The following is a 17,711-nucleotide window of genomic DNA, read 5'->3' on the forward strand; positions in this document are numbered from 1 at the left end:
CATTTCTTTATGCTGTTCCGCAGATATTTTTCAATTGCTTCTCTTTGTGGTGCTAGGTATTTGTTTTATTAAACTGATCATAATTTGGTCAGCTTCCTAATTTAGTGGTATTAAATCACAAGGGTTTTTTTTCCTCATTTCTGATACAAATTGTGTCTAATTTCCAACACCTACACTAACTAAGATCTCAAATGGCAGACACCAGTCTTTTTACAAATGAAATAATTAATGACTCACAATATAGAAGCCAAACCCCTTGACTAAGGTGTGGCTGCAGTAGCATCTCCTTTGCATGGAATGTTCCAACTTACTGGTGTTTGGGATGTTTATGTGTGTGTTTTGATGGCAGGGGCCCAGCCTGCTGAAAAATCTACCATAAGATGACTCACAATGTTATGACAGAAGGTAGAGTCATTGTCTTGTACGTAAAGTGCATTTAATTTAATTTGTTCTTGACTATGTATAAAACCACTTAATAGTGCTATGCAAGTTGATATAAAATATGTTTATAATACATGACAAATAGCTTCTACAAAACTAATGTATTTTCTCTTTTGCCTTAAAAATGAAAATGTTTGCCATGATGGGTGATGCTTTTAAATCGGGTGTTTACTTTAATTAGGACAATTAAATAAATACATATTAGAAGGATACTCATAACAATTGCAGTTTAAGCAGTTTGTATATTTCAAAATTCAAAAGAGAAATTAAATACTAAAGATACTGGAAAATATTTGTGGGCCTTTATAATACAGCCCCACAACACTCACTGTGCACAATATGTGCTCACTAATACTGGATTTCCTTCATTCTTCAGAGAAGGATGGTGATCAGTGATCACAGCACTGAAATCTGCATGTGCATGCTCAAATGCAAATTCCTGTGTACCCAGTTAGTGGACAGGTACTGCAAGCTTACAGCAGATAAAACCAACTTCTATTTTTATTTAAAATCATGAGAAGACACTCTTAAACAAAAGGAACAACGTGGCAATCAGTGATTTCCTGAGCCGTGTTTTTGGATGTGTTTTTCTGGGCTACAAAAAGTCTCTTGCTGAGCTCTGAGGGGTAAGCTCCTTTTCCTGTGGCTTTGCAACTATCCCTCTACTATTTGGGAAGAGGAGAGGATGACGAGCAGAGGGTGGAGGCCCCAGGCCCCTGGCAGCATGCACTTCCATGGCCAGTACCAGGTGCTTCTGCATTCAAGTCGTGTTACCTGTCTTTTCCCTTTTATAAGTTGCCAGTGGGCTTGTTCTCAGTCAGCTGTTGAGCCTTCTTTCTTCAAAAAACCAAAGGCAAGCACTATCAAGACAGAGAAGAATGCTGTCTTCTGTAGTATTTTCTGGTAGATCGAGACTTGAGATAAATATAGACCAGCTAATCTAGGTCAGTGTGCTATGTGTTAAATGTATAATTAACTGAAAAAAGCAGTTTTTATGGCATTTTTCCCTTGTTTTTAAAGAGGAACTGGAATAACCTTGTGCTGGTAGGAGTTGCAGGTGTAGGAAAGTATGTTTAAAAGGGGAGGAAGAATCTCACAGAGGGGGCGATTCTTCAGATGGGGAGTGAAGCCACAGCACCAGTGTAAAATGATGTATTGGGCAACAGTAGTTTTTATTGATTTTTACCTGTATTGCAGTGAGAAAAACCTTACCTCTTCTTCATCTAAGCGAAAGCTGTATTCATTCGAAGGAGATTATTGTGTCAGTGTCTCTGCAGCTTGCAGCTCGTTTTCTGGGAATAGTCAAGATAACTTGTCCTTTCTTGTTCTGAGAGTTGGCAATCGAACAGGCAGCATAAATGATTCTTGGGCCATTTTTATCAAGCGTGAAGCACATGTAAAGAGGGCAGGTGAATAAATATAACCAAACCGACAGTGTATGCTTATAGAAACCTGCTTCCATTGTCAAAACTGTGCTGTGAAAGCAATCTTTATTACTCATACCCTCTCCATTATTGTGGCTGAAACAGGAGACTGGAGTGCTCTGTTTCTTATTCTGGTATTGTCTTTTATTTTTCATGGATTTTCTGTGCTGCTAAGAGCAACAGATAGTGGTTTCATTACGTTGTTTTCATTGTACTGATATTCAGAGGAGAATGGCATAAACTTGATCATGCTCCCACTAAGCATATTGGAAGTGGAAAATCCCTCTGGTTTGGGAGGATTATATTTCTTTTTACTCTGTTTAAGTTTTATTATTAATGAAATGGTCTTTCATGAAATAATAGGTGCTGTATTATTATCTGTTTTGTAAACTTGTCTTCTGAAGAGCACAAGGAAACCAGTAATTCCACAGGGCTGAAAAGAAATATATTTTTATTTACAGTGTCCTTGTAGTTAGTTCAAAGACAAACTTGTATTGAGTTTCCCAAAATTAGTATCATTTTGTGATCAAGGGTATTTGGGGTGTTGCCAAATGAAATCTTATCATTCGTTAACGATGTTAACAGTTTTATTTCTCTCTGTTGCAATTATTTAAAGCTTATGCTAGGTAAAACAAAAAAACCCACCCCAGTTTCTTGAGGGGAAAAAAAAAAGAGAAAATTTAAGGACGGAATAGTTCACTAAAGCTTATATGTCATATTCTTTTGGGGTTTGGTTTTCATTTTTTTTCAGTGTGAGTCTGGTTTTCAGTAGCATAGGATTTCAGTAGCAAGAGTTTCAGACCCTTGTGGCTCTAGTTGGCTTCAGTGGGATGAGTTTTTGCTCAGCATCTTTGAAAATCCCTTCTTCCTTTTAGTTGTTTTGGCTAAGAGGATTCCCGCTGCTGAAAGAGGCAGATGGTAACATGCTCTGCCCTCAGAATTGCAAGATCTGAAAGCCAAGTACCACATAGCAAACCTGAAGGACAATATGAATTTTGAAGTCTAACTAATTTAAAACATTAAACTAGTGACATCAGTACAGGATAATACTTACGGCCCTTAAAAATGTTTATAGTTAGTATTGGCTTAAGACACATATTTCATTAAAACAGGAGTGTTGTGGCTGGCAGTGTGAAGGTGTAAGCGCATGGGGCTGAGGGTTGTCTACAAGAGAACTGGCAGCAGTGTTTATCTGAAAGCAGGGCTTCAATTCAGGTTGAACAAGACTTCTTTAAAGCCCAGTAAGAATACTTGTCTTCCAGGTTAAAGTGATGTTTTTGTGACTGAACTTGTTTCTGTATGGGTTCTGACATGTACTGATGAGTTTGATGCAGAATGATTAAAACTTACGGGCAGTAGAAATAAATGAGTCCTAAGAGAAAAGTTGAGTTTAACTTCATCAAGGGCAGTGGAAAGGACAAGGTCTGATAATACAATGGCAAGGCACATGAATAAATATGCATAAGAAAAGAAAGATACATTGAAACGCTGGCTAGAACGCTGGCTAGAAACTTTAGCTTGTAGATGAAGAAGAACTGACAGCGTTGGTAGTTGCCTGCTGCTTGGTTTATCACTTAGCCCTGACCTCAGCTTGCTCACATGATGTTAATGAAATCCTTTTTGATGAAAACTCTGTTGCTGTATCCATCCATGCTTTTGGTTTGATTTACTAATACAGCAGTCATTTAAAACTGATAAAGAGTTCTAATCAAGTGTTATTATTTTTATTTGGCAGGCCGGACCTGATAGACATGAGTACCGTTGCTGTTCAAAGCAACCTTGCAAATTTAGAACATGCTTTTTTTGTAGCAGAAAAACTTGGTGTTGCCAGGCTTCTGGATCCTGAAGGTAAGATAGCTGCAGAGGGTTTTGTTTCAAAAACTCTTTTAACATTAAAATAAAATCCAATCTGCCTGCAGGTTGTAGCATATTTGTGGGCATTCTTACAACTACCTGGTAAAGCGCTGTTCTGTCTTGCTCTTTTAGATGTCGATGTTTCCTCACCTGATGAGAAGTCAGTAATAACATATGTGTCATCACTTTATGATGCATTTCCCAAAGTACCAGAAGGTGGTGAAGGCATCAGTGCAAATGTAAGTAGGAGAAAAATACTTCTGTAGTGTGTGAGGTTCATTATACAATTCTTCATTTCAGCTCTTAAATGTCAGCTGGATCTTCCATCGGTCTGCTGTCACACTTCTCTTTGACATGATTTTCTAGGTTGAGGTTTTAGAGTCTTAGCAGCTATTTATTTCGTGGTCTGGACATGAAAATATTTGTGCAAAGAGCTTAACTAAAACCAATATAGCTTAGGTTGGAGAAAGATAAAGGTTAGAAAGATAAAGGTTTTCAGTCATGGACCTATAAATTGTGCCTCTCTGATTCTTACATATTTTAAGTTTATTAAACTGGAAAATTTTGTGTTTTCAGTGGAATTATTTGGGATCAGAACTGAAGAGTGAAATCATGTATTTGGAAGCTTTAAGTGGGCTGTAATGAGCAATTGCAGGGTTTAGAAATCTTTTTTTCTGTGTGTGTGAAGACTTCAGACTTAATAGATAAAGCAAAAATGAGCTCTCTGATTTTCTTCTGATCTCTAATCCGGGTTGTGCTTTGGTAGGATGTTGAAGTCAAATGGGTTGAATATCAGAATATGGTGAACTACCTCATGCAGTGGATCAGACACCATGTCACGATAATGTCTGACAGAACATTTCCCAACAATCCTGTGGAATTGAAGGTGAGGTGTAACGTCTTAAACTTCTTGTTGGAATGACACTTTATCTTACTGGCTCAAAGCATGCTTGAACAAATGAGGTGCTTGTTGATTTATACAGTCAAATCAACTGTAGAACAGTACTACACCTTAACCATTTCAAAGTACAATAAATAGATCACTAACATATGAACAGTCAATAGCAAATTTTTAGCTTGTCACTGATCATTTTTTGTAGAAGTCAAGTAGAATAGTATAAGAATTTTTGTCAGCTTACAAAGAATATTAGGAGATGGTTTAGAGAGTAAGGTTATATTCACTGTAACTAAAAGTTGATGATGGTTTTTGTGTTTCTGTAGGCACTTTATAATCAATATTTACAGTTTAAAGAAACAGAAATTCCACCAAAGGAGACAGATAAATCAAAAATTAAACGTCTATATAAACTGCTAGAGGTAAGTTTTAACATGCATTGAAATGCATAGAAGTCCCCTTTCTGTGGCTTAAAATAACAAATATGTATGAATTGTTAAGGTCTGGATAGAATTTGGACGCATCAAACTTCCTCAAGGCTACCATCCAAATGATATAGAAAAAGAATGGGGAAAGCTTATTATTGCCATGCTGGAAAGAGAGAAGACCCTTCGTCCTGAAGTAGAGAGGTATGCTAGTAAATGTTTGACAGGCTTGGTTAATACATTTACTGTTGTTTTAACCTGTACTGAAAACTGTAAATGCCGTTTTCCATGGTAACATCCACATTATTTTTCCAGATCAAGTAATTCTGCCTTTCTTCAAGGCCTGAAGTTCTTTACCTACTTCATAGAAGCAGGTCCAGATGGCTAACTTCAGTGGTCTCAGAAGCTGAATGATGAATAATAGTATCTGTGCCTCAGATTGTCAAAGCACTTAGATGCAGCTACCTTCTTTGTACAGTTAGAGCTAGGTTCATATCACGTCTGCAGTCTCATTTGGACTTAATTTCATATAAACAATATCATTATCCTTTAGAAGAAATGTATATTTCACTTGGTGCACAGCATTATAGGCTAATGTCCTGTTCTGAGATTAAAAGTTGCTTGTATACAACAGCACACAAAGCATCGAGATGTGCCGAGTGCATAGCAGTCTTCCGTGGCCGTAGAACGTGTGACACTGTTTTGTACATCACTAATAACATGCTGGGCATGTGTAAAATCCTGATGCAGTCATAAAGCATTTCTGCTTTGTAATGGTATAGTTTTTGAGTTCTGTGACAGACACAGGTACTATCCATTCATTAATTAAAAAACCCCTTTAAGTTAATTGAATCTTTGGGCTTCTATCTGCAGTTAGAGTCCTGAGTCTGGATTCATTCTGCTTAACTTCAAGCATGCAGAGGAGATACCTGAGATGTGAATCACCTTCTAGAGAATCCAGGCACTGGCTTTCTGCTGACAAGAGGGTGATCATTCTCTCTGGTTTAGGTATCCAAAAGGAAGTGTGAAAAATCAAGACCATTGTGTAGGAAGTCCTCAAAAAGGCAGATTTTAGCCGGAGAAGATCTTGAAGACGGTCAGAGTTGATTAAATATGTGTCATGCTTACAAAAACATGAGCATAACTGAAATGGCAGATTCACTGGGAGGTTTCACAGCATCCTGCTGCGGGAGAAGTTCCTATAGAGGAATACGAAGTTGTCCCCTCAGTATAGAGTTGTCCCCCCTCATGGAGAGGAGAAAATTGGAAAGCAGCAGAAGAAATACAACCTGCTAGATCTTGTAGATTAATCTGTCCTGACCTGCCAAAAGCAAAGCTAGTGCCTGCCCTTGCCAAAAGGAATTCTATTCATACTTGCAGAAGGCTGGATTATCTTTGTTGAGAATGTGTGTAAATGACATTAGTTTATTTATGTTTTTGCTCAGATGGACTGAGCACAGGTAAACAAACATAAACTTCCCACATTTCAGGGCTGTTAAACACACTTAAAGTGACAGATTGTGCGGTGATGGTCACTGCATGTGGTGGTCACTGTAAAATGAGAGAGAAAAGTGATTCTGGCTCAGTGATCAAGTTAAAATTGTTGGTGATCTGGACACACGAACTTGATCTATGTTTGTTGTATTGGTTACTAGTGCATCTCGCTAATACGATCTGTTAATGCAGCTCCTGAGATGAGATTCAGTTTTGGCAAAAATGTGACCTGAGCTAATAGTGAAATTTGGCAAATACTAAAACTTTGCCGGCAGTTCTGTTAAATACATCTGAAAGTGTCAACGCAGATAGACAATGTGTGACCATATTGGTGTATGGGATCAAAATTAATATGATGTCAGTGAGGAGACTGCCAAACTGAGCTTTGCTTAGCAAAACTAGCAGAGTTTGGCATTACTGCAGGGGTGTGTTTATGCCTTTGCTGTGCTCTTCTGCATAAACACAGTCATGGTGTGGGTATGGTTTTTCAGGAGGTCCTAAAAGCAGGGAGTGAAATACTGAAAAAATCACCCCTAACCCAAATTCTGAGTTAAAACATAAACTAAAGGGCAGTGATCAGATTTTTCTTGTTTTGTGGTCAAAACAGCAAGAAGCAATTAGCTGTGGATGTGGAAGGAGTTGAAGGGAAATTTGTAGGACAGATTAGTGGGACAGGGCAGTTAGTAAACATGCATACTTGGACATTGTAGTAATGATGGTGGGTTGGATGGTGTACAGGTGTCTCAAATTATATTGTTATGAGCTGATTAACCGTGATATTCCCCCAGTTTTATTGCGCAGTTCCATTTGAAGGAAAAGGAGGCAGCCCAACCTAACCTGAAGGTGTTTTGTATAGTAGTACCGTGGAGTGTGGAGTTCTCACTTCACTTCTTCTTGAAACTTTTCATTGAAGAGCCCGACAAACACTGCAAAGGCTTCTTTAAGTTCTTACTTGGCTTATAGACATTTAGTGACACTTAAATGAAATATTTGGCAGTCTGTTTCTTAGAGACACCCTAATGTTGCTGCCTAGTCTGTACTTGCAAAGCTTTAATGCAAGGTAGGGAAGCCAAAAGCAAGGTAGCGTACATAGCCCCAGGTAAAATCCTTTGAAGAGCTGGCAGAATATTAATTGTTGGGTTTTGAATATGCGTACTGAAGCCTATTTAAAGGAGGAGTGCTAGGTGTTTCGAAAGCCAGTAGTGAAATTTCATCCCTAGGAGCTGTTCGTTTTGTAGGAGTTCTGTCTTTTAATTTTTCAGCGAATGTAAACAGCCAGAAGGACCATGCTCTGGATGTAAAAATGAATAGCAGTAGTTATACCTATCATAGCAGTGATTCACTGTTTAGCAACAGTACTAGTGCTGGAACCAGCATTGACTCTAATGAAAATTTCCTTTCTGTTAATTGTGGTCCCACCCTGATTAAATCTTGTATAAGCTTCGGTAATGGCACCTTAGAAGGAAACAGGTAACTTGGCATATGTATTTGTGCTTTGTGTTAGATGCTGTTTGTTCATTTGTTTGTTTTAAAGTCACGCAACATGTATAATAAATATAAATAACTTTAATACTAACTTATTTTTCTGAAATGCTCTGGCATCACCTAGGTTGGAAATGCTGCAGCAGATTGCGAACAGGATTCAGCGGGACAGCCGGAGCTGTGAGGACAAACTAATACTTGCCCGGAACGCTCTGCAGTCTGTAAGTCAGTCGGTGATTTTACTTCTTGAACTTCCTGCGGTGGATTGGCTACTTAAAAAAAAATTAAAAGTCCTTTAGGATTTTTGATTGCATACTTAATAGCTGCTACTTTTATTTCAGTTGTACTGCTAATTTAGCATTTCTTCAAGAAAATACCAAAAATGGCCTAGAGTGAGTTCTGTTACATTTTTTTATCAGTAGTTAGATAAAATGCTTCACAACTGTTTCAAGATCAGAATTTTTTACAAAAAATGTAGGCATTCTTACAGCTTATTTCTCTTTGGTTTAGCTGCAAGGCTTAATGGCTTTCTTTTATTGATTCAGGACACCAAGCGATTAGAGTCAGGGCTTCAGTTCCAACATGAAGCAGAGATAGCCGGATATCTTCTTGAATCTGAGAACCTTCTCCGCCAACAAGTGATTGATGCCCAAATTCTTATTGATGGAAAATACTATCAGGCAGACCAGCTTGTGCAAAGGTACTTTACAGTGTATTCATATGAACCAATACATGTGCCAAATATGGATACCCATTATGGGCAACAATTTCAAATCTTTGTGTTTACGGATCAACTTCTCAATCTGTCACTGGGCACCCAAGTAAAGATTATCCGGTATTTTGGTGGGTACATTGCCCACAAACATTGTTGAAGACAAGAGGAGTGTGTACTAATTTGTGAAAATGAAGTCATTCACCAGAACATGATTTAAATGTTTACTAGATATCTGAGTGTAAAGATGTTAGCTTGTTTTATTGCACCTAAAATGCTTTTAGAATTCACTGACTTTGATTCTAAAAATGGAGGTAAGTTTTCTGGTGATAGCTGTAGGTGTCTTAACAGGTAATAAGTGGGGTAACATTAGTTTATATATAGCAATGTGTCCAGGATTCGTTTAAATAGCATACTTTGATTTTATGAAAAGTGGCTCCAAAATTTTTCAGGATTTGTCCTGAACTGTGTGAGATCAAGCACATAATAGTTCCTTGGCAGTGAACTGTAGGTGTTTGATCTACTGCGGCATGTAGTGTCTTGTAAGATTTGTGCTTTGCTGATCAGTCCCTGGAACTGTGTATGGCACACGCTAGTGCCCATACCATTTGGTTTTCTAGTCATTGCCTGATTTCTGCATCTATCATCTATATTGATAGAAGTGTAAGCTGACGTAGCCTATACTTTCTGATAGAAATGCTTAGTACAACTGAAGTGTAATAAACCACGTGAATTCATATTGCTGTTCAGTGCAACATGAAAAACCTTAATCATAAACATCATTGAAATGATTTTTTTATATTTATTTATTTGCTTTTATTTTAATAGAGTTGCAAAACTTCGTGATGAACTGATGGCCATACGGACCGAATGTTCTTCTGTGTACAACAAGGGGCATGCACTGACAACAGAGCAGACAAAGCTGATGATATCAGGAATAACCGAAAGCTTAAACTCAGGATTTACAACAAACCTTACCCCTGAATTAAATGCTGCAATGACCCAAGGGTTAACACCTACTTTGACTTCTTCCAGCTTGACATCTGCCCTTTCGTCAGGTCTTACTTCCAGACTGACACCAACCATCACTCCCGCTTACACACCAGGCATCCCACCACGGTTAATTCAAAGCTATGTGACAGGAGTAGATGGTGAGACTCTGCAAACACTCAAACTGATGCAAATCAGAAAACCTCTTATGAAATCAGCTTTTGTGGATCAGAATTTAACAGAAGAAGAGGTGAACATGAAATTTGTCCAGGACCTATTGAGCTGGGTGGAAGAAATGCAGGTAGCAATCTTTACGGAAACAGTCCACTTCTAATTATTTTGTTTACTCCTTGTAGATCATGACTAATTTTTCATTCGTGTTTGTAAGGTGCAACTTGATCGAGCAGAATGGGGTTCAGATTTACCAAGTGTTGAAAGCCATTTAGAAAATCACAAAAATGTCCACAAAGCTATTGAAGAGTTTGAATCCAGCCTTAAAGAAGCTAAAATCAGTGAGGTACAGCACCATATTCTTTATTTCTTTGGTTATTTTCTTACTAGGTGACCTATAAACTAATGTTGAATTTTAGAACTGTATTTGGGTTTCACAGTCTTACTTACTTTACTTCTGAACTCTAGATGACCTATGAAATCAGGACATCTAATGGTTTTAACATAACTAACCTTTTTGTTGTCTTTTGATCTCATATACCAAATACAGATCCAAATGACTGCCCCTCTTAAACTCAGCTATGCAGAAAAATTGCACAAACTGGAGAGTCAGTATTCAAAACTGTTGGTAAGTTTGTCACACCCCTTTAATGTTCAGCTTTTCAGTGTACATCATATTTGATAAGAGATGAGCTTTAAATTCTGATTTTCTTAATTATTTTTTTCTTTTTAATAAAGAACACATCAAGAAATCAGGAAAGGCATCTAGATACTCTCCACAATTTTGTCTCTCGTGCTACTAGAGAGCTGATATGGCTGAATGAAAAGGAAGAGGAAGAGGTTGCATATGACTGGAGTGAAAGAAACCCCAATATAACAAGAAAAAAGGAATACCATGCAGTATGTATTGCTACTAGAATCCAGAGGGAATAATGAAATAATTTTTAAGCATTTAAAGAGATTTCTAAAATGCTTTTTTTTTTTTTTTTTTTTTTTTTTTTTTGTCTGGAAACAAGGAATTAATGAGAGAACTTGATCAAAAAGAAGTAGTTATTAAATCAGTACAAGAAATAGCTGAGCAGTTGCTTCTTGAGAATCACCCAGCCAGGCTAACCATTGAGGTAAGTTAGTAAAAGCAGCACACAAACAAGAAAACAGTTGTGTGATTTAATAGACCTTAGATTCTGGGGAAAAGAGAGGAAGTTTTAACTCATAGGAAATTAAACAATAAGACTCTGAATAATGGGACCTTTTTGCCCCCCGGCTATTCAGCATCTTTGTTCTTTCTGTCTTCCAGTTTCCAAAAAGTTAAAACACTTCTGTAAAGTTATGGTTACATCTTGGATTGCTTAGATAAAATCCTCATGAAGTCTAAAATTAAAATTCCCAGAGTTTGTCTGTACAGACGTTTCTGGTTACGCCCTCAGCTTCTAGAGGTATTGATGCAAATTGCATTGGTGAACTGAGGGCACAGAACAGTCCTGATGTGGTTTCTCTCCTGTTAGAAGTTTCAGTAGAGCTTTTCTAGTCACTTACTAGATGTACAGGTTCCTATTATGGTTTAAGGTTGGTTTCATAACTTCACTTATTTGTCAGTGAATTATGAAACTTGTTTTGATGTTAAAAATCTGACCAGGTAATAAATCAAGCTTTATATTATATGTAAATGGCTTACATGAAATTTATTGTAGCTGTTGTAGGGTCGTAACAAGTTTCCAAAGGAGAATGTAAAACACTTTTCCCTGTAGATCTTCAAGAAAAGACTAAATACGGACAGTGAGTGGTAAAAATGAAAACAATAAAAAGCTGCTTTATTATATGAGAATGGAAAACAGTCAGAGGGGATGGATTTTTATGGTTCTTAGCTCAGTGAGTGCATAGCTGTGTAAATTGGAAACATGAAGAAACCTCCTCCCTTCCTTCTCATGACATTTACTGTGATGTGGGGAATTCTAGTCTTTAAAAGTATATTCTGTTCTAATGAGTTCTTAGCAGTGTAACATACTTAATATATGAAAACATTAAAAGTGCATATTATGAAACCAGGCCATTGCAGTAAAGATGACTATGCAGATTATAAAGTCTGCAATAATGCCATATTGGGACATTTAAAAAGAAAAAAAAGAAATTTATGCCTTTTCTATAGATTATGCCTTTTCTATCTACAGAAGAATCTATGCATTAATGCATTAGTTTGAAATTCATTGAAGCCAGTGGAAAAACTCTTTTAAATTCCCTGAGTCATACGGAATTGAAAATTGAGACTTCTGGGTGATTTCACAAAGTGAAGGGTACCCTCTGCTGGTGAACGCTCCTGCAGTGCATCTCCAGTGGCAGCGCCCTGCAGACGGTGTAGGAGGTATCAGTAGAGTAGGGGTCTGCTCTTTAAATTCCTGTGCAACTGTTACACTAAATTACACATTGCAGTGAGTCCTGATTAATTGTTTTTATTGTGTATTCAGTGTTGCTTTAATATCTGATTTGTATCCAGGCAAAAATCCAGCTATTTTGATTGAGTTGTAGATGAGCTTAGACAGGAGGTACATCAGGAGATGAGTCCAGTCCCTGCTTAAAGCAGTGCCAGGGCTTCGTTTGGCTGAATTCTGAATGTGTCTGAGGATGGGGAATTCACAACCCTTCCGAACATTAACTATGCTGTAGTGACAGGGTTTTTTTTTAATTTTCTTTGCTGCAGCTTGCTTTTCCTGAGTGAGGAGAAGGTTGGGTTTAGATGCTTGTGTTTGCTACATTACTTTTGTGTTTCCTAAGTTCTGTAAAAGTACGCACATTTTAATTTTCGTTTCCTGTTGTAAATTATATCTCTTCCTTAAAGGCCTATAGAGCTGCAATGCAGACACAATGGAGCTGGATTCTTCAGCTCTGTCACTGTGTTGAACAACATTTGAGAGAAAATGCTGCATATTTTGAGGTAAGAAAGTAAATCAATAAAAATGTGAAATGTTTAAAGTTTTGTCCATAGTCAAAATGTTCCACTGAAAGTGCTAGTTGCGCTCTCACGGTAGCTGTAGAATTGACATGTGTCACGTGCAAATCCTTAGATGATGAGCCATGCTCCCATGGTGTTACCACACTTGTATTGCCTTCACTACAGTAATAGCAGTTCACAGTCTGGCCTGACGTTTTTTCAGAGTCCCAGAGCTGCAAGTAGGGATTCTGAGAACGAAGTCATGTTCTCTTCCTGTCACACACAACTGCTGTCAGTAAGCTTCTGTGGATGATGTAGAGAGGAGTTAGTTGGTTAGTGATGGCAAGGGAGAACCTATTCTAGGTGGTTGTTACAGGATGACCCAAATAGAAACGGAACGTACAGCATTAACAATAAATAGATCAGAGAACCCCCTGACAGGAGACACATTCAATAAAACACCTTTCTGTTTGTCACCTATTTAAATACTCAGCAAATGATGCAGTAGTCAGTTACGTGCATGAGGATCAAAGATTTAAGGATTTCTCAGTTATATGTGCCTGAGGATTGAAGACTGAACAGTTTTTTGCTTTTAAAAAACAAATTACTCTTTTTTTTAAAATATTTAAATTATAAAGAATAATCCTTAGTGTCTTCTGGATTGGATGGTTGAAGAGGAAGGGGGTGATGTTGGGATGAGATGCCTTTGGACTGAGAAGGGTGAGAACCCATTTTAAGAAATGGACACTGGAGAAGATAAAGTTGAGCGATTTGGTCTCCTGGTGGTATGGGAAAGAAATAGGAATACTGGATTTAAGAAATGAGTTTTCAGGGAGAGAATGGGTTGAGGATTATCACGTGACGTTTCCCTTGCCAATTTTGCTTAATCGGGACCATAATTTGGGGATGCAGATGCCCACACAGAACTGCCAAGTATGGCAACTCTCTTCCCCTCCTGCACAAATGTTTCCTCCAGTGTGCCTGGTGAATTTTGCAGCTAGTTTGCTACAGTTTGTAGACCTCATCTGTTCTTTAAATGTGAAAGTTATTGTAATTTCAAGGCAAACAAGAATCGCTTCAGAATTTTTTTCCATTGCAAGAACAGTAATTGACTAAAGTTCAGTAACTGCTGAATAATTTTGCATGTAGATGGTGCTGAGAATAACTGGTGTTACAGTGTGTGCCTTCTTGAAGACTACATTTAGACATGAAATCATGAATAGTGTTGTGACGTACAGTGGTCTGCACTTCTAGCTACTAGAAAAAATTGTTTTTAAAAAGACAGGACTTAAAGCAAACTTCATGGTGTAGCTGTTTGTATACTTCTTAGGTTATTTCAAAATAACCCAGATATTTTTTCTCATCCTAGTTTTTTAGTGATGCCAAAGAAGCCATGGAATATTTAAAGATTTTGAAAGATACCATATACCGAAAATACAGTTGTGATAGATCAAGCAGCCTTCATAGGCTGGAAGACCTTGTCCAGGAGTCTATGGTAAGAATTCAAAGACTCTCTTAACATGAATTACAATTAAAGAAGAAATTTGTAGATTATAGTTGGATATATAATATGTGTGTTGAAATTATTACTTAATTTTGTAGAACTTACAATTAAATAATTGCATCTATCCATGGGTAATGACCATTTTTCATAACTTTAAAATACAGTTTTATTTATTTATCTTTACAATACTGGATGTTGTGGGAAACCAGTGGCTTCAGAAAGATACTCTGTTCTTGTAAAATGTGTTACTTTCAATAAACACAGTAAAAGACCTCAGGAAAAGAAAAACTTAACAGGATCAAAGAAGCAGCACTGTATTCTGGCCATCTCTTTATGACTTTTTTTTCTTAACTGTTCTAGGAAGAAAAAGAACAACTCTTGCAGTATAAGAGCACAGTAGCAGGCCTTGTGGGGAGAGCAAAGGCAATAATTCAGCTGAAGCCAAGGAACCCTGACTGTATACTCAAAACATCCATCCCAATTAAAGCCATCTGTGACTATAGACAAATTGAGGTTAGAAACTTGAATTTCCTCAAATCAATTACAGATTGTGAGAATTGAGCTAAGGATTCATTAATTACCATGTTCCTGGAGAGCGCTGGGCTCTAAATTTCTTCCACCCTAGTAAACAAGAGCAAAACCTTGTGTTGAACATTGGTTTTGTTGTTCTGTTGCTCATTTGTTGACAACATTTGCAGAAGTGCTTTGTAAAAGTATTTTGTAATGCTTAGCTCATTAAATTATTCTGCTTTTCTGTTAATACTAGATAACTATTTACAAAGACGATGAGTGTATCTTAGCAAACAACTCCCATCGTGCTAAATGGAAAGTCATTAGCCCGAGTGGTAATGAGGCCATGGTTCCATCTGTATGCTTTACAGTTCCTCCTCCAAACAAAGAAGCCATAGATACAGCCAACAGGTAGGGACAAAACAAAACCATCCATTTTCTTTTAAAATTCCTTTATATGAAGCTTGGGCTAAAATAATGTCAGCTTTTTTTCCCTTTTCATGTGTTACTCTGATGTAAAGTTGGAGTCTTTCTATGTTTCAGGATTGAACAGCAATTTCAGAATGTTCTGGCCCTTTGGCATGAGTCACATGTAAACATGAAGAGCGTCGTGTCCTGGCATTACCTGACAAATGAAATTGAAGCTGTACGAGCTGGCAATGTTGCCTCGGTATGTGCTATGTCTAGGAAGAGCCTCTTTAACCATTTTCTGGGAAGTCATAGGCTACACTTCCCAGGAATGTTGTATAATCAACAAACCAATCCTCATCTTCCTTGAGGGATTAGCTGGCAATGGCCATGCTGCTTATCGCTGTGCAATGTTCTGCCTTGATCTGAGCAGCTGTTACACAGATATATTTGGGGAAGGAGCAGAGAGGTGGTATCTTGAAAACTACCTGCATCCTTTATTGTGCTAATCTCTCGAGTCTCCTTTTGTCAGCAGAGGGACAGGATCTCTCAAAAGCAATGAACAGCGACTAAATCTCAGTTTTGCTCTGCAAGAGTCTAGCTTTCCGCATTTATGTTGAAGATACCTGTAAGATTAGCTTCATTAGGCTAAGGTTAACCTTCCTGAAAACCCCCATTATTTCCTCGTGTTGCTACTTCTTACTAACAATGGAGCAATTGTGAAGTGACGTTTAGTCTTTCAAGCTGAAGGTAGCTGAAACTTATTCCTCCTTAGTGCACTTTTTCATTCTTATACAAGTCTGTAACTTGAAATGTTAAACAGCTAGTTGGGATCCATTTGTCAGAAATGAAAAGAGATATAGATGAAAATACTGTTCTTTCTGGCTAAAATAGTGTGTGACATCACTGAATTATACGCCATGTAAGATACATAGCATAACACTATTTAATAGATTAGCTTATTCTACCACATTGGTGTATATCTCTACAAACTGTTGCAATAATATTTATGATACCCAAATTGACATTTTCACTTGTAATTTCCCACTGTTACTGTTGGAAGTAAGGAATCTGAGATAATTCTTAAAGTATCCCTACTTGTATAACTCTTGCTAGCTGCTCGATTATTGCTACAGGGCATTAGATGGAGAAGCGTTGTCGATGTTGCGTTGGCTTTACACAGCCCATTACTAGTTTTAACGATGGAGAAGGATTTTATAGTCACTGTAGACTATCAGATGTCAAATGGACTCCCCCTTAGGAACAGCAGACTTCCAGAATCTCTACTCTTTGACTTTACCATTTGTCAATATTGCTTTTTGATAATAAGCATTACAGAGAACTGTGCAAGTGATGGATCATTGCTGACTGTGCCTTGGGTTTACAATCTGTTGCAGATAAAGACGATGCTGCCAGGTGAACATCAGCAAGTTCTAAGCAATTTGGAGTCCCGCTTTGATGATTTTGTGGAAGATAGCAGGGAGTCCAAAATCTTTACAAGCTCTGATACAGCCCAGCTGGAAAGGGAAGTTAATGTGTGCAAGCAATACTATAAAGAGCTTCTGAAATCTGCAGAAAGAGGTAAAGCTGAGAAGAGCAGAAGGATGCCCTCATGAGAGAGATTGTAGTACTTGATAAAACTTCTCTCTCTGTATGCAAGCTCTAATAAATTACCCGTGTTATCATATTGATATTGTTAATGCCCCAGTTCTCCTGAACAGATCGAATGTGCACAATTACATTGTACTGTAAGTTTTTTTAAACTCCGTATATAATAAGCTATATAAAAATATTGGTGTATTACTTAATGTAGAGAGTGCTACTAATATTTTACACCCAAGAATTTATTCTGTGCGTTACAGCTCACTGTTTAGTCATGCCTTCCTTGTTTTGAATGCTGAAAATGCAGCTTGATTACTTTGTTGAGTTCATAACAGAATTAGAACTTTTTTTCACAGTGTTAAGGCAAGAAAAGTGTCCTAGATATTTTCCTAGCTCCACAGAGTGCCTGTAGTTACTCCTCTCTTAGCTGTGTTTGTAAATACAGTAAGAACAGAAAGCGTAAAATGTCTGCTCTGATTTACTGTCAAGTAGCTAATGACTTAAAGCAATACAGTAGTGCAGAACTGATCACTGCGTTAGAGTAGTTCACTACACTTAAGGAAAGTTGTGTTGCCTTGTGCATCTGAAAGAGAGGGTTTAACAAAAAAACCAAACAAACACCAGAAAACCCCAGAAAGAAGCCCTAGAGGTTTACTGTAGTTTGTGCATGATGCCATCTGACTGAAAGAACCAGTCACTGAGTTTAGAGGTGTCTGCCTAGAGGTGATGCCTGTGCCTGGAATGAATGGTCAAAGACATATGCTAATTTTTTGTCTGTAAGGAGGTGATCTAATAATAGTGAACATTGAAGGGTTCCTAAAATTTGCCTTGTAGCTAAAATTCCAATGGAATCTGATGGGATTTCAGCCAGTC

The 17,711-nt window shown here is 37.6% G+C and overlaps 1 protein-coding gene across 9 annotated transcripts in view; it reads left to right on the forward strand.

Annotated features, from left to right (window-relative positions):
* DST (dystonin) overlaps nt 1-17,711 on the forward strand; it is a 302,875-nt gene that overhangs the window by 150,329 nt on the left and 134,835 nt on the right. For all 9 annotated transcript variants that reach the window (XM_040599286.1, XM_040599277.1, XM_040599279.1 and 6 more), the window contains 18 exons: nt 3,601-3,713; nt 3,852-3,958; nt 4,486-4,605; nt 4,941-5,036; nt 5,116-5,243; nt 8,143-8,236; nt 8,561-8,715; nt 9,556-10,018; nt 10,106-10,234; nt 10,439-10,516; nt 10,627-10,788; nt 10,905-11,009; nt 12,722-12,817; nt 14,184-14,309; nt 14,679-14,831; nt 15,085-15,239; nt 15,372-15,498; nt 16,634-16,817. In XM_040599286.1, the coding sequence (XP_040455220.1) occupies nt 3,601-3,713; nt 3,852-3,958; nt 4,486-4,605; nt 4,941-5,036; nt 5,116-5,243; nt 8,143-8,236; nt 8,561-8,715; nt 9,556-10,018; nt 10,106-10,234; nt 10,439-10,516; nt 10,627-10,788; nt 10,905-11,009; nt 12,722-12,817; nt 14,184-14,309; nt 14,679-14,831; nt 15,085-15,239; nt 15,372-15,498; nt 16,634-16,817 (2,591 nt within the window). The remainder of the gene's footprint in view (nt 1-3,600; nt 3,714-3,851; nt 3,959-4,485; nt 4,606-4,940; nt 5,037-5,115; nt 5,244-8,142; nt 8,237-8,560; nt 8,716-9,555; nt 10,019-10,105; nt 10,235-10,438; nt 10,517-10,626; nt 10,789-10,904; nt 11,010-12,721; nt 12,818-14,183; nt 14,310-14,678; nt 14,832-15,084; nt 15,240-15,371; nt 15,499-16,633; nt 16,818-17,711) is intronic.

The sequence above is a fragment of the Falco naumanni genome, chromosome 6 (genome assembly GCF_017639655.2).
Source record: "Falco naumanni isolate bFalNau1 chromosome 6, bFalNau1.pat, whole genome shotgun sequence".
Lineage (NCBI taxonomy): Eukaryota > Metazoa > Chordata > Aves > Falconiformes > Falconidae > Falco > Falco naumanni.